This window comes from Siniperca chuatsi, linkage group LG9 (genome assembly GCF_020085105.1).
Source record: "Siniperca chuatsi isolate FFG_IHB_CAS linkage group LG9, ASM2008510v1, whole genome shotgun sequence".
Lineage (NCBI taxonomy): Eukaryota > Metazoa > Chordata > Actinopteri > Centrarchiformes > Sinipercidae > Siniperca > Siniperca chuatsi.
The window spans coordinates 1,730,081-1,749,170 of NC_058050.1; the positions used below are offsets into that span (position 1 = coordinate 1,730,081).

A 19,090-nucleotide genomic window follows, 5' to 3' on the forward strand; every position below is an offset into this window, starting at 1 on the left:
TGCATTGAGATTGCTTGTTTTATTCAACCAACAGTCGAAAACCCGAAGATATTCAGTTTACTGTCACGTGGCAAAAAGAACAGCATCAAATCCTCACATTTGAGAAACTGAAACCAGAGAACGTCTGACTAAAACGATTAAGTGATTATCAGAACAGTTGCCGGTTAACTTTCGTTGCTGCACTAGTTTCTAATATTCAGTCTTCCCTCAGGGACGTAAATGAGATGAACAAAACATTAGAAACACCTCTCAGTATAACGCAACACAGTTTCACCTAAAACTGAACGTTATCCCCTTCATGAAGGTGGGATTTACTGCAGGGCTGTTGGATTACGCTGCATTAGTTTTAGCTTTGTGTACCTAATAAACTGGCAACTCAGCGTACAGGTATACCGATATCAGAAAATCTCCTTATTAATATTGTGATATGTATTTCAGCCATATCGCCCAGCGAAGATCACGTCTGAAAGAGGCTGAAGACATTAACAGATCCTTAGACTCGTGAAGAGGAGTCACTGCTGCGTCACCTTCATCACAGCTGACACGACTTCAACGCAACTCATTCAGGAAGTCGACTGCGACAGAAACCGTAATCCTGAATTAACACCAGAGTCACTTAGTCTTTCTGCCATCTGAAACTGAGACACGCTTGGTCCAAATGTGTCAGCGGCGCTGCTGCACGATTCATGACTAAAAACAATAACCCAGATCACTGCCTCACATCATTTATCAGCAGGGCTGGGGGGGGGGAGACACACGGGACACCTCAGCACTGACTGTAGTACTGAAGTCGGCACTCAATGCTCCGATTTCCAGTCTTGTTTACTTTTTCTTTGATCAGATAAGTTAGGTCGGTTCCTTCAAACAGACCAAACCTTTCACATGTTGTGGCCTCCACTCCCAGCAGGTACCACCACAAAAATGAGCTGCTCCCCCCCCCCATATCACACCATCACAAAACTGACCCTTGGCCCTTATAAGGCCCCTGGAGTTCTGGGGCCCCAGGGCAGTTGCCAGCCTTGAACTCAGGTACTATCAAAGCACTGGTATCTAAAGATTTTCAACAATTCCCAGCACTTCTTATCTAATTTATTCATCCATAATTAAGAGGGGGGGGGCTTATAGCACTTACACATTTTAAATAGAAGGCTATCTTCACTTTTATTCTGTGCATTGTAAACTTAAAACGTCCTTCAAATATATCAAAGTCTTTTTGCCTTTCTAAGATGCTTAAAATCAGAGTGTTTTGACAGGTGGGCGATATGTATACAATTCTCTTTTACAGACGCAATTTTAAAATCAAAATTTCCCAAAGCCCAACTCGACATAATAAGCGTCCTGTTTTGTCTGACCAACAATCCAACGACCTAAAAGATATTCAATTTACATTTGAGAGGCTAGAACAAGCCTGCTTCCTTACATTGATGCAAAGATCATAGAGAAGTCCAGGAGAGAAACCACAGCATAAACGTTATGGCAAAATCTTCTCACAGTGTGTGTCACTGGCATATCGCCCAACACTAGTGTCTTCTGACTACAAATAACACTGAAGTCAGTAATAATAAGAAGAATAATAATGATAATGATAATCCAAACAAGAATTGTGCCTTATGTTTGTTGTCTGCATCTCACCTGAGGCCATATCTGTGTTTGGGAAGCAGACAGCAGATACTTACAGCGAGCTAAAGTAAACACAGGCTGTGATTGGTCAGACAGCTCACCTGTCAACACGCTGCGCTCCTCCTGATGCACCAGAGCAACACAAAATGATAATATCACACCTTTCACGAAGTGTGTGGGTTACTTTCATTGCGCAGCCCTGTTCAGAAATGAACGATTTCCTGAATGAAGGCCACAGCAGCATACATTCAAAATACAGCCTGACGACAGCTGGATGGGAGGGATCTGATGGATTCAAATGATAGTTAGACTCAGTTTAAGAGGAAACTTAACTTTTTTGTTCAAATGTTTAATCACTTACTCTTTAAAATGTCAAAAATATTGCCCAAATGTCTAGTATGCTTTACAATTCAAAGTAACCTCCATAACAACCACTCCATTTATATTAATATACAATAATAATAATAATAATAATAAGCAAAAACTCTTTGCATTTGTTAAGGTCTACCAAGAAAATGTTTGTTTTTAATTGATAAATTATTAAAATCAACCATCAACATTATGTTTAAACAACTAAACTTAACACTAAGGTTCTAACATTTTCCACATCAAAGAGTCCAGATAGATAAATATTAGACCGGAGACCTTCTGGTCAAGGTTTAGTCCAAGGAGAAATCATCTAAGGAGTTCTGCTGCTTGTCCTAACTTCACCTTTTACCAGGACAGTCAACATAATCTTAGTAGCTACCTATGATGACTTAAATACAATTTGATTAAATAAGCGATGGCATAAATGAGTGAATTAAATATGCTATAATAAAGTGTACTTTTTCCATTTGGGGCTGCGAGCCCACTGACACCTCCTGCACGGGTGGACAACTAACCTAACACACTCAAACCAACACATCCTGGTTTAGCTAACTTGGCTACCACTTAGCATTTGTGTCAGGGTAAACTCACTCTAGACAAAAGCCCCTAGTACCCATAAGTATTGCGTCCTATCTTACGTGTAAAGACCGTCACGTCAAATCCCATTCAAAAAATTACAATATAAAGTAAGGATTATATGTACACTTGTTAAATCACGACTTTAAGTCAGTAAAATGCGTCGATTGGTTCTATTATTCAAAACGGCATAGCTCCAATTCACCAAAAAATAAAAATAAATCCTTGAACAACAGAAACTTTTTTTAAGTTAACTGTTAGCTAGCGTTACCCTAGGTCTAGCAGAGAAGCGTGATGCACGTTAACTTTGATGTAATGAAAATACTGCTATTATGTGTCTCACTTGAATGCCGAATTTACCAGAAGAACAACGCAATTTGTATAAAGTCCTAATTCGTGTTCTGCTTTTTAAATACAGTATATGTGTGGCAATTAGTAACGAACTGCCAGATTTTTGAGCGGAGTTCAGCGGGACGTTCTCTCCGCGGTGAACCGAACGTGTCGGGGCTAGCAGGGTGACAGCGACGTTCACGTAACATAGTAAACAAGCCAAGTTAGCCCTCGTAGCTAATGCTTGCTAACTACGCTAACGACGTATCGGAAATGGACAACAAGAGGCAACAACATTATCTGCTAACACTATATATCATACAAAAACTAGAGACTTTGTCGTTTTACGTTGTTACCCACTGTGAGTACACCAATTCTAAGCAGAGCGCCATGTAGAGGTAACAGATAACGATATCTTGGAGCCTGACAAGCCCAGGCAAGGCCTCTCTTCCTCCGGGCAGCTCTCCTCCTTCTGCCTCCGTCTCAGACTTACCCTGGTCGAGGTGATGTCCATCATAACCTCCTGGAAGGCGGCTGTCTCCTCGGCCTGTCGCTGGGTATGCAGGGCTATCTTCTCGCTAAACTTTCGGGGGTTGGAAGCCCCGGACCCGGAGCCCGAGGTAGGTCCGGGTCCGGGTCCACAGCCGCCTGTACCCGTCGCAGACATCTTCACCGAGCGGACGGGACGACTTGACGTAGTGGAACGATTTTCACCAGAGAGGCGCGGGAAAGTGAAGAGCTCTCACTCTGCAGCTACTTCTGGGAACCTCAAATGGCAGTCAAGTGTGCGCTGTCAGTTTTAGCAATAGAAGATGTGTGTATGTGTTCAAATTATAATTTCATACCGAATACGCAGAGTAATTTTGCTTTAAATAGCGACACATTTTATTTATTTTCCTTGAAGTTCATTTTATTAATGTGAGTACCCATAAACAGTTGACAAACAAAAATAAAAAAGGGGAAATTGGACTTTATTTAATTCCACAAGTTACATGTTTACTTTCTGAAAACAACAACAAATAAAATAAAGTTAGTATTTACGATACTGTGTTTTATATATTTTTTTAAAAAAGAAGCGACATGTTGTTGAGTTACAAATGACCGGAAAAATAATTTTTAAAAAGTACAGAATAATAAAATAAAATAAATAATAAAATCAAATAAATGGAAAATGAGCCCTTGTCTAACACACTAAAGCTTCTACATCACCCCAAATGCTTGTTAAAAAAATAACGCAGTCAAGATATTAATAAAGTCTTGCTATTTTTAAACTGGCAGTGGTCCCAAAGTCCCACCTGGACATGACGTCAGTCAGTGCACACCTTGCATCATTTCTTGTCAGTAGGACAAATAAAACTTTCCTGCAGCCTACGAACTTCCGAAATAGCATAGCATCAATATTAGTACACTGATTTAATTTAAATGTGCTTTAGATTGATTCAAACCAAAACATACCGTCCCAGAGTCACAAATTTCACATCTTAGATAAATATTAGGGGAGAGGAGATTTGTTTCAGAGCTGTATAGTTTGGTCTCTATGGTAACAGCTTGTGTGTGTGTGTGTGTGTGTGTGTGTGTGTGTGTGAGAGGTCAAATGAGAACGAGGCGCATGGGCGAGGTGTGAACGCCCACCTTCAGAAGCAGAGGATGAATGTGTTTGTTACTTCAGCCCACCGAGTGAGTCATCCTGTCAAACACAGACGAGCTTTAAGTTCTGGGAGAAAGTGGCAGCGCGCCCCCTGCCGGCGGATGTCAGCTACTGCACACTGAACACTTGCAAACCACAGAAGTCAACTTCCTGAGTTAATTGAAGCGTCGTGATTAAAATGTAATTCTTTACCAATCCATGTAGGGGATTTAAACTGCTCCGCCTTTGCTACAGGAAGGCCTGAGGTCAAAGGTCGGGGTCTGGAGCTGGTAAAAGTTCACCTTTGCTTCAGCTCCCACCACAGTTTCCTGCAGATAATGTGTCGGCCTTTCAGCCTGGAAGCAGAGGACAGGGAGTGAAAACAGCAGGAGACTTAGACAAACATGTGTGGCCAACACTGAACAACTGCTTTCAGACTCATTTGTGGAAAATTAGATTTGCTTTTCTTATTGTTCAGCTTCGCCTGACAAAAAGCCAAAAAGCTGAATTCATCTGTGTGAAGACAGGTTGAAGCCCGATTAATCAAAATCATGTGTGCTTTTCTGCCGCCAGACATTAGTTTTATACATTTTTAATGCTTATTACGTAATAAAAAAACATTACAAAGAAGCAGCAGGCTACTTAATAGACATTTTGCCTGGAAGGAGGGTGTTCCTCGTGCTAACCAGGGTTTTTCTAGAGGTCACCACCCTGAGAAATGTTTAATAGACACAAACCGCTTTCCAGACTATATTTATCCATTTAAATGTTCAGTTATATTGTTAATTATTATTTGTGTACATTTTATCTCCCTACGCGGTCTAAATGTTATTACAGAGAATTCTCCGTAGGACCAGGGTTTATGATTCTGGTGGAAAAATACTACCTCCATTTTCTTTCACACATGAAGATATTGACTATAGAGATCAATAATCTGGAGCACAGGCCACAGAACTGCAACGACCCTGGTTTGATCCCTCCTGCATAAAAATATTCCTCTTCGTACTGTTTATGTTCTGAAATGAGTGAAACCCAGAGCCCCGAAGGAAACACATCCAAAAACATCAGTAAGAACCTGCTCATTCTCCATCTGTCACGATAGAGATATGATTTTAATTTTAACTTTTCTTTTTTTGTATCTGTCCAGCTTTAAAGGAAGTAGAATACTAAATCACTAGAGTACCTCCTCACGACAAGTTTCTTTATAAAAAGCAGCAACACTTTGGTAGTAATGATAAAAAAAAATCAAATAGGTGTCTATCTATGGCTAAAAAAACCAAACCAAACCAAATAAGCACCTGGTTTTACGCGGCCTGTAAGACAATAAAATAATTAAGAAATAATAACAATATCAGTAATAATTGTAAACACGCAGTTAACACTTCATTTCTTTTCATTTCTCTGCTGTTCAACTGTTTTCTTGAAGTATTTTTACACTTATTATAAGCAGTTACTACATAACGATGTGTGTATTCTGCACTAACATTTCCACACCACAGCAGTACTGAGAAAATGACTTCCAATATTTAAAAAAAGCCACCTATCAATATATTTTGGATGTGTCGGCCCACCGAAGCTTCTCACTTACGTTTTGTTCAGCTTACATGATCTGTCTTTCGAGGTGTCCAACTTTTCTCAGTCTTGTGTGCTATTTAGTTAAAGTTATGAGCAAATAATTATTAGTTTATTTACTTATTTTTCAAACTAATTGTTTGCAATTTTGTTTTAGTTATGGACAAAACACCAGGTAACTATTTCTTATTAACTTCTAGCCTGTGAGTTTTACAGAAAGCTTGAAATCTGAAAAAATTAATCTTGTGAATAATGTCAAAACTTTGAATTTAAGACCAACAAATGAAGACTCTCAGTCACTGTATGATCTCAAAAACTATTTTATGTTTAAATCAGTCTTTCATGTATCATCACAATACAAAATATGACACATATTTCACACATTCAACACAGTGATTAAAATACTGTAGCCCTTAAAATGACTTTGGATCAAAGACTTTGGTGTCATAATTTCAAAAATACATTTCTGTAGTGCCATTGTCAAAAACACATCACTCTCATCACATCAACGCCTCTTTTTCATGGTTTCTGCAGAACATTTCTGCGCTTTTTCTGCACATAAAATCCCGTTAAAGCAAGATGAATGAAGTCAAAAATAAATCAAAGCTGATCTTATAGCAGATACAAGGTTTCCACCCGCCGGCTCTGACCTTGCAGAGTCCGGCCCTGTAGTAAATTCCCTCTGACCGAAACAACAACCGGCCCATTGTGCTCACCCAGCGGAGCGTCTCTCTGCGGAGCGTCGTCTAAATAAAAGACTTGTTTTAGCTGAAGTGGAAGGAGGAACATTTGGAGGTTTTCCCGCAGACCAGGACACAAAGTGGTTTCTGTTTCTGCCCGTGCAGCCAAGAAAAGCAGAAATCACATATTCGCACGTCTGTCTCCAGCTCTGCCGGGACACATTTTCACCGCTGCAAACTGAAATGGATGGTGTTAGTTGCAGATATCTGCGGTGCAAACATGACCTCTGTGATTACGGGAGATGTTTGTTGGCAGGTAGGTGTGGTCATATTGGGAGGGGGCAGCGTGGATACTAATGAGCTGGCTTTCCCCTTAACACTCATATCCTACAATTGTCCTGTGCATGCACTATTACCTTATACCGTATTATTATCATCAACCGGTACACCCACTGTGTACTTCACACTTATTTTATTTTATTTTATACCCACTTGTACTTAATCTATCTGACCTGTATTATAGTGGATTGTATTCCTGTGTGCACTGACGTGACAGCGAGCTGCTGTAGCAAAAGAGTTTCCCCTCGGGGATCAATAAGGTCTTTCTGATTCTGATTCATAAAGAGCTCATATCTGACATGATTGCAAAAACAATGATTAGTCAGAGTAGTCTAGGGTTAGGGCTGTGGTCAGGGGTCCACGTAGCGGTGAAAGCACCAGAGCAAGTCATTTATTAAACCCGAAATCGAAATATTTCCTGCTTCCAGCTTCTCTCTGTTTTAAATCTTTGTGAACGGAATACGTTTGGGTCTTGGGCTGCTGGTCGGACAAAACAAGACACGTGAAGACGTCACTTTGGAGTCTCAGAACTTGTGATGGACATTTTTCGCTATTTACTGATGTTTTATAGATCAACAGTTAAACAATAATTGAAAAAAATAACCACTAGATTAATACAAATTAAATAAATCATTAGTTTCAGCTTTATACTTAACACTTTGCTGGTCAGTCCAAGGCAACTTTATGAAACTGAAATCTGAAATGTACCCACTCTATGGCGGTCGGTGAATGAATGCCAAGAGCAAAGAGCAAACTGACTCCGAACCTCACCTCTGCACGAAGCCTCGTTACCTCCAGGTGAAAACCAGGACTCTGAACTGTCCCGGTGTCACGCCTCGTACAGACAGGTTGCAAACGTAGAGGGATGCTTCCCTGTCAGTCGTCCCCCCCCCCTCCCCCCCGTGGGCCGGAAGGGTCACTCTGAGAAGTGCGTAGTCAGCTCCTTTGTGGAGGACAGTGAAAGTAATCAGCCACAGCAAAGACGCGTCAAAACGTCCATAGAAACGTCTTAAACTTAAACTTCTGCAGCACACTCCACTTCTCAGCTCTCCATCCAATATGTTCAATATGGTCCTAACATGCGACGTCACTAAATACACGGTTTTCATGTCACGTTATCACGAAAGTAAGTCGTGTATGTATCCATTTGCTGGCCAAACGACGGCTATTTGGACCACACTGAACACACGGAGCAGTGACTGAGGAGTGAAATATGTTGCAGGAGTGATCTGAGAAGTTTCTACGGATGTTTTGACACGACTCTGACTCCAGCTGCCGTCCTCCAAGAAGAAGCAAGATCAGCTTTTCAGAGCCTCCTTTCACGCCCACAGGGGGGGCCTTCTGATACTCAAACCACAGATTTGGTGCAGTGTTCCTTTTAACTACGTCGTTATGGAGCGCCGAATGCAATCTACATGACTACGGTTCAAAAGCACAGAAAGTATGCATTGTATAATACATTTTCATTACTTTCCAAAAAGTTAAAGACAAAGGATTGGATTCCTGATTTCTGAGCTGACGATACTGAACAGGCAGAGCGCTGATACATAGCGTCAGATCGACACGCTGGCTGCCAAAGTGAGAACTCTTGGTTTTATGACAGACTTTCTCGCCAAATGTCTGTGTTTCCATGGTTACAATTTGATGAAGAGCACGGCAGTGACCACAGCGAAGCCCACCAGCAGCACGGCCACCTTGGGGATGCGGTTCCTGGCGGAGCCGAGCTCGTGCGGCAGGATCTCCATGAAGGTGATGTAGATGAAGGTTCCTGCTGCCAGCCCCTCCAGCGTGCAGCGGGCCAGCTGGTGCTGCGGGGACGCCTTGGTCTCGGTGAGGCCGATGCCCATACCGATGCCCAGAGGGGACATGATGGCGAACAGCAGCAGGCAGCCGAAAACCACCGAGCGCCGCAGCTGGCCCTGGGTCAGCTTAAAGGCCAGGCTGAAGGAAATGATGCTCTTGTGGATCATCAGCGCCAGGCAGATCTCCAGCACTTCCTTCCCGTCCTCCAGCAGCCCCACCGCCAAACCCTCAAACACTGAGTGCAGAGACAGCGAGAAGACCAGGATGAAGGCGCGCAGGGCGGACTGGGAGCCGAAGTCCACGTGGAAGTGGCCGCCATTGGATTCCTCTGACCCACGACGGCGGTGGGAGTGATGGCGCCCGTTCCTGTCGTTTGCCTGGACGCTGGAGTCCACCAGCAGAGCCCGACGCTCCTCCAAGTGAGAGGATGATTGCTCCTTAAAGGCCAGGATGATCTGCTCCAGGACCAGGACCAGGAAGAAGCCCATGGCCACGATGAACTCAGGCAGAGGGAACTGGAGCTGCGAGGAGAGAAGAAGAACACAGTTTAGTCCAGCTAAACCACAAACTGCAGAGAAACCTGTCTGTAACATCTGTAAATAAAGTAAAAGCCTGGGTGAAGCCGAGTTGGCTGAACGCGACAGGCCGAGACGCCTGGTGAACGGGGGCGGCTGTGGCTCAGGAGGCAGAGCAGTCCACACGTCGAAGTTCGAGACACTGAACCCCTAATTGCTCCCGACGGCTGGCCAGCGCCCTGCTCGCTGCCACTGGTGTATGAACGAGCGGCAAGAAGCGCTTTAGAAATGTTGCCATTTATAACAAGGTGAAACTCCCTGAAACGCGCCTCTTTGTAACCGTTAATATCTCCTCAAGGAAACCATTTTCAAAACTGCCACCAAGACTCACGTCAGAAAAAGTAACTATAGAAAAATATTATTGGCTTTTCTAAGAAAGATGTTCTTTAACGTTCAGCCGCGTAGTTTGAGTTAAAAGTACACAAGGCAAACTGACACGTTGGCGCAAGAATAAACTTGTATTGTAAACGGACTTCACCTCTGAGAAATCTTGTACAGTGACGTCAGGAAAACTATCTGTGACGGTTTATACCGAAAGAGGACAGGATGTGATTAGCCTTCTAATGATGCAAGAAGGGAACTAGAATTAGATCAAATATCTGAAGAAGAATGTGCTCATGTCCACTGAAAAACACACGGCTGAAACATTGAAAACGTCTTCACATATTGCTGTTCTTTGGATCTGTGTCTGATGTGGACTTGTACGGCAATAATCGCTGAAGTTGAACCACATAACGGAACTTAATTTGGGCTTTAAAGGAAAAGTTTTGGGAAATATGCTTATTTGCTCTCTGGCGGAGACCAGATTGATACCACTCACATGTCTGCACACCAAGTATGAAGCGGCCACCAGCAGCCTGCTAACTTAGCCTAGCATAAAGAGTGGAAACAGTGGGAAACGTTTTTACACTTCGATTTTTGTCTGGATTAAACAAACGAGATACAACGTGTTAATCAGGGAGCTTTAGAGCTGCTGGTAGGTGGATTTTATTACTTTTGGACAGAGCCAGGCTAGCTGTTTCCCCCTGTTTCCAGTCTTTGTGCTAAGCTAAGCTAAGCGGCTGCTGGCTGTAGCTTCATATTTGCAGTACACATGAGAGTGGTATCGATCTGAGCATCTAACTCACTGAAAGACAGCGAATTCCCCGAAATGTCAAACTATTCCTTTAGGTTGAAGCTCTTAAAAGGAGTTGAAGTGTCAGCTATTCAGATCCAGGAAATAAAAATCAGAGGGAAATGTTATAATTTCTAAAAAAAAATGGGATTTTTTGCAGTACACTTTCACAGATGTTCCACTGTGATAGCCACGTTTTTGTTAAAATTGTGCTTAAATTATAATTTTTTTTGTAATAATTTAATTATAAGTGCTTGATGAAATATAGAAAAAATGTGTGCATTTCCTCTAAAATGATAGCGATTCACTGTATGCTGCAAAACTTTCTTTAGTACCCTCTGCAATATGTCATACTCCCTTTCAGGCTTATAGAAATGTCAGATACTGTGGTTTTATAACTTTCTAACTTATCGTGTCTGTGAAGTTGCAAAGATTGATCGCATATGGGAGAAGTTTGCCCTCAGGGCTTCCTGCCTTTAATTTTTCCTAAACCTAACCAAGTAGTTTTGGTGCCTGGCAAGGCTTTCTGGCAGAAAGCCCTGAGGGCAAACTTCTCCCATGTGCAGATCGATGTGCCGTCACCATCTCTGTCAACACAGGATGACAAAACTGCTGAAGAATGAAAACCAGCGGATGTGAAGAAGATTCAGATCAGAGATAAAGATGAAGAAAAACCTCACCGACAGACAGAGTCAGTTAAATATGATGTGAGAGGAGAGCAACTAGACATTATAGCAGGGTGGCAATATCACCTGTATCCATATCCATCTTTTCTCTGGGTTCATTAAAAGTTGCAGTTATTATTTTTATGCTCCACTTTCTTCCCCAGCTGGTCTCTGACTGCGTCTGTCTGCTGTTTGCTGCGGGGCAGGTAGCGTTTGGGAGGGGGGGGGTTTAATCAGAAAACAGCGGAGACTGAATCGGACCGGAAATGTATCGTAAAACCAAAACTAGGAGCTAAAAGAGGCTAAAAAAACTCCTTAGAGCTTCACAGTCGGTGATGATTATCTGATTGAATGTTAATATAAAATATATTGATAAGTGAATATTTAAGAAAACTCCAAAAATGATGTTGTAGTTTCAAATTAAAAGCACTCGAATGCCTGACAAGCTGAATTTACAACCTCCAGGAAACGACAAGTGCTGGCAGGCAGCGTAGAAACACATCAAACACTATGTGGTGTAAAGCGGGAAGTGTGGGAAGAAAAAGGAGAGCGAAGGTTACACACACACACACACACACACACACACACACACACACAGTGTTACCGCAGTATTTAACTGTTGCCTGTTGAAGCATCTGGAGGTTAATTCAATACTATTTGTGAGGGAGGAAAGCGATTCCCGTTAAACACCCCCACACCCCCACCCCCACCTCCTTCCACACACACACACACACACACACAGACAAACACACACACACACACACACACACACAAGGTTTCCCAGCAGTGCCTTTTTTCGCATCGACCTTCAGCCGCCCTCCTCCTTAAAACTGGACAGTTTGAAGCTGTTTAAACCCAGTTATCACAAACTCCACATGAAGTCACGTTTGTAGCCATGCTCTGAGCACGGCTCTAGGGAAGGCAACGCTGGATGGACTGACATGAAATTTGTAAATCATAATGACTTTGGTGATCCTTTGACTTTTCCTCTGGTTCCACCAGCAGGTCAAAGTTGTCACGTATACAGTGAAATGTCTCAACATCTACAACATGAACTGGCACAAACTTTGGTACACACATTCGTGGTTCACAGACAATGAATCTTAAGGACTTTGGTGATCCCCTGACTTTCATCTAGCGCCATCATCAGGTAAAATTAAGATAAATCTGAGGGGTTGCTTGGTTATTAACAGAACAGGGAAGTGTCATAGAAAAGGTTTCAGTCGTGGTCGTCTGGACACTGTTTTCAGAATCAAGACGTTTCGGCTCCCATCCGGAAGTCATTCTCAATTGTGAAGAAATGGGACGGGAATAGGAAATTTAAGCTACTCTGTGTTACATAAGCCCCGCCCTCAGGAAGGAGTCTACCTGAGTGTCTGTTAATAGCTAGCTTCACCTGAAACTGACCTAATAGTTTCCATGATGGCCCAGTAATCAGTAATCAGGCCTATTGTTTTCTGGCTGCACCTCCTTCATCACTGTTAAGTACCTGATTAGCATATGATTGGCTTGACCACGGTGTTAACACACTGTGGTAAACAGTTGGCAAGTTGAATCTCAGACCACCGTTTCTGTTCAAAGAGGGGTTCTCTTTTTTCACAAAAATGGCTTCCTTGACGCCCCGTTCAAACCAACTCTTCTCTCTACTTAGAATCTTCACCTCGCTGTCTTCAAATGTGTGGCTGTTTGGTCTCGCCTATGTACCGCTAAGGACAAGTTACCCACACAGAAACAGAGCAATGTTGTCTACTCCATTCAGTGCAGTGAGGAAAACTGCAAAGAACGGTACATAGGCGAGACCAAACAGCCACACATTTGAAGACAGCGAGGTGAAGATTCTAAGTAGAGAGAAGAGTTGGTTTGAACGAGGCGTCAAGGAAGCCATTTTTGTGAAAAAAGAGAACCCCTCTTTGAACAGAAATGGTGGTCTGAGATTCAATCTGCCCAAAGTCTACCACAGTGTGTTAACACCGTGGTCAAGCCAATCATATGCTAATCAGGTACTTAACAGTGATGAAGGAGGTGCAGCCAGAAAACAATAGGCCTGATTATTGATTACTGGGCCATCATGGAAACTATTAGGTCAGTTTCAGGTGAAACTAGCTATTAACAGACACTCAGGTAGACTCCTTCCTGAGGGCGGGGCTTATGTAACACAGAGTAGCTTAAATTTCCTATTCCCGTCCCATTTTTTCACAATTGAGAATGACTTCCGGATGGGAGCCGAAACGTCTTGATTCTGAAAACAGTGTCCAGATGACTACGACTGAAACCTTTTCTATTATAGAATGCTATACACTATAAATAAATATAAGATAAAACATTTTTACTTTTCATAAAGTAACATTATAAGTAAGAATAATAAAGCAATATTTAGTAGTATTATTTCTCTTATTGAACTTTAAAGTAACTTTTGAAAGAAGAAATGACACAATATTCCTCTTGGAAATTACATTTTAAATTCATAAGCAATAAAACGCACTCGGGGGTTCGCTGCTGCAGCTGTATTTGCTCTGGTGTGACCATTAGCTTGCCGCTGCGGCAGATAAAACACGATGAAGCGCCCTTCCAGTGGAGCCAACGTGATGCAGTGCCATGCAGCCACCGGTTCCCCGTGTGTTTGTGTTACAGACGTGGAGTTAAGCTTTTAATCTGAGACACATAGTTGGTGCCCTTTCCTTTTCGGCCCCTGCCCCTCAGACAGCCTGAGTCCGCCACTGGTCTGGCTTTAACATTACAACCCAAAGGTCCTGTGAAACTGACTTCAGTCTTTACGGAGCAGAAGTTTGATTTCCTTTCCTGCAGACACTGGGATTCTTTCCGGCAGCTCAGCGCTGTGTCACTTTATGGCAGTTTGACATGTGAATGGCGGCCCGCGTGTTCATGACGCTGTACGTGTATTAACGAGACTAACGGTCTAAAGTCTGGACTTGTGGGATCTTACTGTGATTCCTGCGTTGCCGAAGGCCTCATTGATGCCCTGCAGGTAGTCTGGCAGCAGGTCCAGCAGACACGTGGCCAAGAAAACTCCACCAGCAAAACAGCTGATCAAACTCAGCAGCCTGCGCCGCAAATCTGCAAGACCAAGATCTGGGATGAACCTGACACCTACAGTACTGCAGACTCGCTGTGCAGACTGGAGTACTAGATCTACAAGCGTGGAACAGAAGCACAAATAAACTTGAACAGCCAGACTTCGTTCTCACTGCACCTGGCTTCTTACCTGGATCCACACTGCAGCGCCCCGCCCCCCGGACGACGCAGACCGGGGCGAACCCAAACAGCAGTGTGACGGACAGCAGGACCACCAGCGCTCCCAGTTTGATCTCCAGGGCTGGGACGTCGGCCGGGTTGACCTGCAGCGCTGCCGTTTCCCTCCCAGGAGACCGGAGGACACCGGCGAACATCTTTAGTCTGGTTTTTCTTCACCTCCTCTGTCACTTCTGAGTCAGGCAGCGAGGAGGAGGAGGAGCTCTCAAACACCCGCCATGGATTCACACAGGACACGAGAGTCTGTCAGACAGCACAAAAACAACATGCAGTTAAATCCGCTCTGACCTGCAGAGACCCTTTCTGTCTTCCGTGGACATTCACCTGGATACTGTGACCCCTGACCTCTTTGACGGAGGCTTTAGTCCAGAGTGAAACACCTCAACAGCACCTGGGTGGATTATCATGAACTTTGGTACAAACATTCGTGGTTCCCAGAGGCTGAATCCCAATTACTTTTCTGATTCACTGACTTTTCATCCGCCGCCACCGAGTGCTCAAACTTCCCGCTCGTTCAGTTCACGACTGCGTTCCTCGAAAGCTAAAGAGTTCTTGTCAACCTCAAGGATTTTGAGCTACAGCTTCTTTATAATCTTCTATATATATATATATACACACACTATATATTATATATATATATATCTAAAATAATATACGCTCACAGGAGCAATTAAATCATTGCATTGTATGTACTTTTACTTTTGATAGTTTAAGTACATTTTGCTGATAATACTTTTACTTGAGTAAGATTTTACTTTACTCACCTACTACTAATATATCTGTAAAGTATTCACATGTACTAAGGATGCATGTGAAAACACTGAAAATGTGTTTTTTTTTTTTAGTACAAATAATAAAACACACCTATGCTAGTTCCCTCATACATACACAGTATATACGTATATGAGCATAAATACACAAAATCTTCTAACTAAAAAGGACATAATGAGCAAACAGTACGAAGAAAAATAAGAAGCCCTGTAAATAAACCCCAAACTGCTCTTTAAATCCGGCCTTTATGGAGATTATAATGTTTAGACTTCTGCTCGTATGGATGCATCAACACAAATACGTGCATCACCTGACTACTTCACCGCCGAGCACCTCCGTCTTTACCGGATATGACACCTGGCAGCACGAAGTCCTGACAGAATGAGAGGAACTTCCCTTTCATTAGACCTTTCTACAGGTGAGGAATGCGTTAACTGTAAAACCACATCAGTGGAGGAACAAGTATTTAGATATTAAGTAACAGTAGCAATACACTGTGGAAATACTACAAGTCAAAGTCCTGCATTCAAAATTTTACTGGAGTGAAAGTATTAGTACTGAAAAGTATCAAAAGTATTATCCGATTATTATTACTGTAATATCAGTATTAATGTTGGAGCTGGTCGAGGTGGAGCTTAATTTTAACGACCATACTTTTACATTACGAGTCGGTAGTTCAGCCCTTAACAATATATCATGTTAACTCAAACTCATTAAAGGTTTTCTGTGGAAAAGGTGAATCTGAAAAGTAACTAAAGCTGTCAGATACATGTAGTGGAGATGCGGTGTAAGTAGCTGAAAATGGAAATACTCGAATGAAGTACAAGTACATCAGAAGTGTACTTAAGTGCAGTACTTGGAGCACACACATGAAGGCTGAGTGTGAACGCAGCCTGTGTATGGGGCTGGCTGTGAGCCATATTGATTTGCAATATTTACTTGTATGATGTTTATGCAGCATGTGTATGTGGGGAAATAAATAATAATTTTCCAATAAAAAACTTAAATATAAATCATTTCTGCGCCTGTTCTTTCGAACCAAGTCTGTTCACTTCAAACGTGTGAGACCTGGACCAGAACAGGAACATTTGGAGTAGCCGGATTATTTATTTCAAACTCATTTATTCAGCTAATCCGGATTCCAGGTGAGGGCAGCGTTTTGGGGAGGTGGGTGTGAGTCACAATAGGAGGGCATTCCCCCGATCAGGGGCCCGACCAGGGGCCCGATCAGGGGGCCGACCAGGGGCCCGAGCAGGAGCCCGATCTGGGGCCGACCAGGGGCCCGACCAGGAGCCGACCAGGGGCCCGAGCAGGAGCCCGACCTGGGGCCGACCAGGGGCCCGATCAGGGGGCCGACCAGGGCCCCGACCTGTAGCCCGATCTGGGCCCGACCTGGGGCCCGACCTGGGGGCCGACCAGGGGCCCGACCTGGGGTTGACCTGGGGGCCGACCAGGGGCCCGACCTGGGGCTGACCTGGGGCCGACCAGGGGCCCGACCTGGGGTTGACCTGGGGGCCGACCAGGGGCCCGACCAGGGGCCGACCTGGAGCCCGACCTGGGCCCGAACTGGGCGCCGACCTGGGCCCGAACTGGGCCCGACCTGGGGCCGACCAGGGGCCCGACCAGGGGCCCGACCAGGGCCCCGACCTGGGGCCCGACCTGGGGCCAACCAGGGCCCCGACCTGGAGCCCGATCTGGGCCCGACCTGGGGCCCGACCAGGGGCCGACCTGGGTCCGACCTGGGGCCCGACCAGGGGCCGACCTGGGTCCGACCTGGGGGCCCGACCTGGGGGCCGACCTGGGGGCCGACCAGGGGCCGACCTGGGTCCGACCTGGGGCCCGACCAGGGGCCGACCTGGAGCCCGACCTGGGGCCGACCTGGAACTGGTCACGACCTGCCGTTCTGCCTACTCCCTACCTGGAAATAGTTTCATAACCCCACGTTAGTGCTTCGCTTCTGTGGAAACACAGTGAACACGGAGGTTGCGTTTCCACACGCGCACTAAGAGCAGTCCCTGAGATCCGTTCCGGATCCGTGTTCTGGCAGAGACACCGGCTTCCTTCTGAACCTCTGACTGGATCAAACCGGACTGTGTGAATTTAAAACCTCTTCCTCTGACAGCGCATCCATTACCTCTGATCCAAACTCCAAAACAGCGAGAACTTCATATCTGAGCCAACACACAGTAAACCACGTGGAACCTTTTCACCCCCCCCCGCTCGGTAATAAACCGGACTCATACCTGAATCCGGATCCAGCAGCTCACGCTGACCCTCCTCAGCAGAAGCTCGAGTTCAGTACGATCCGCCTGGGTGTCCTGGCCTCGGCTCGGTGAGGTTACACGCTGTGCGGGAAGTGGTGAGTCAGTTCCCATCAGCTGATCCCGCTTCGCGCGCAGCACGACGACCGACCGAGGTTCCGGTTTCCAAAATAGAAGCTGGTTTTGATCCACTCGGTTTGACGCCGAGCACAAACTTGTCAGTATTTATAGTCTGGCTATCATCTGTCAGCACGCAGCTCATCTCACGTCAGTATCAAATGATAAATTACATTATTTTGATCTATTGTAACTTTTATTTAACCGGAAACAGACTCTTATACGCCCTTAACGTAAAGACTCCAAATCTGACTTAATGCAGGTATTTTTGTGTGTGTAAATTTTGGGTCATTATTTTCACAAATCGCACATATTCCTCATACTGTGAACAAATGCACATTCCCCCCCCCACATGTTTATTTTTTAAACAGATATAATTTACATTTTTTTTTGTTTACTGTAAATTTAATATTTATAAATCTTCCCTTTTGCTGTACTTAAAAAATGATGTTTATTGTGACCGTTATGCACCAAAATACCAAGGCAAATTCCTTTTACATAAAGGCGAGCAGCTGTAACAGAAGAGTTTCCCCTCGGTGATCAATAAAGTATTTCTGATTCTGATTTTATGTGAAAACCTACTTGGCAAGAAACCTGTTTCTGATGCTAGTAGACAGGATGTACCCTGTATACTTAATACTTTTACTACATTGTTGTGCAAAGGTTCCCAAACTGGGTTTCAAGAAAAAACTCGAGGGCCATCTGATACTTCTGTTGCACAAAATTGTATTTAAATACAATATTTAAATTTTTTTTTTTTTAAATTTGGAAATACTGGATAGTTTTACGTCTTTAGGCCTCTGAAAATCCTTCAGATGAAACAGTCAAAATGAACAACAGAGCAGAAGAGTCATTTTGTGATGAACTGCTCATAACTCACGTCCACAGAGGCCCTGACCTGTGATGAGGGGTCAGGAGTAAACGCTGCTTCGCTTTAAGGAGTCCCATTGAGGAGTTGGGACACGCTGTGTATTTCCTCTAAATAAAAACAAGTTTGTGCTTTTATTTTGATGGCACAATCTCTCGTTTTCCGGTCTTGTTGTGTCTAGCTTCACAGAGCTGCAGCCGGGAGGAGGATCCATCCAGCTGCTGATCCTGCAGCTGAGCACAGATCCTGGAACAGGCCAGGCCACTTTTCATCACTTATTAATCACAACAGGTCGCAGGTCAAACTGAAAACCAGTGGAGGACTGAAGACTGAGTTTCTTTTGATACTTTGACTTCGTTGGCTGTTTTAAGAGAGTGAACAAAAACTACCTTCAAAAAGTGGTGGAAAGTAATTAAGTACTTTTACTCAAGTACTATGCTTAAGTACAAATTCGAGGTATTTGAACTATGTATGTATTATGCAACTTTCTACTTCTACTGTGCTACTTCTCAGAGGCAAATATTGGACTTTTT

General features: G+C 43.9%; 2 protein-coding genes across 5 annotated transcripts in view; both read right to left on the minus strand.

The window, feature by feature from the left end:
- LOC122881245 (CREB-regulated transcription coactivator 2-like) overlaps positions 1 to 3,796 on the minus strand; it is a 44,296-nt gene extending 40,500 nt beyond the window's left edge. For 2 of the 4 annotated variants that reach the window (XM_044207176.1, XM_044207174.1), the window contains exon 1: positions 3,389 to 3,790. In XM_044207176.1, the coding sequence (XP_044063111.1) occupies positions 3,389 to 3,562 (174 nt within the window). In that variant the 5' untranslated portion in view covers positions 3,563 to 3,790. Of the gene's footprint in view, positions 1 to 3,388 lie in introns of all 4 variants that reach the window. The other 2 variants (XM_044207177.1, XM_044207175.1) reach the window with 2 other exon arrangements.
- Positions 3,797 to 6,398: 2,602 nt separating this feature from the next.
- LOC122881601 (zinc transporter ZIP1-like) lies at positions 6,399 to 17,768 on the minus strand. Its single transcript, XM_044207989.1, has 4 exons — positions 17,555 to 17,768; positions 14,494 to 14,783; positions 14,215 to 14,345; positions 6,399 to 9,437 (listed from the first exon to the last, which is right to left on the minus strand). Exons 2-4 carry the CDS (start codon positions 14,675 to 14,677, stop codon positions 8,748 to 8,750), a joined length of 1,005 nt encoding a protein of 334 aa, XP_044063924.1. The 5' UTR covers positions 14,678 to 14,783; positions 17,555 to 17,768; the 3' UTR covers positions 6,399 to 8,747.
- Positions 17,769 to 19,090: the final 1,322 nt, after the last annotated feature.

Coding starts and splice junctions, on each gene's coding strand:
- LOC122881601 (XM_044207989.1), bottom strand. CDS start 14,677: ATGTTCGCCGGTGTCCTCCGGTCTCCTGGGAGGGAAACGGCAGCGCTG. Junction 14,346..14,493: donor GCGCTGCAGTGTGGATCCAG/GTAAGAAGCCAG, acceptor TTGGTCTTGCAG/ATTTGCGGCGCAGGCTGCTG. Junction 9,438..14,214: donor TCGGCAACGCAGGAATCACA/GTAAGATCCCAC, acceptor CTCTCCTCGCAG/CTCCAGTTCCCTCTGCCTGA.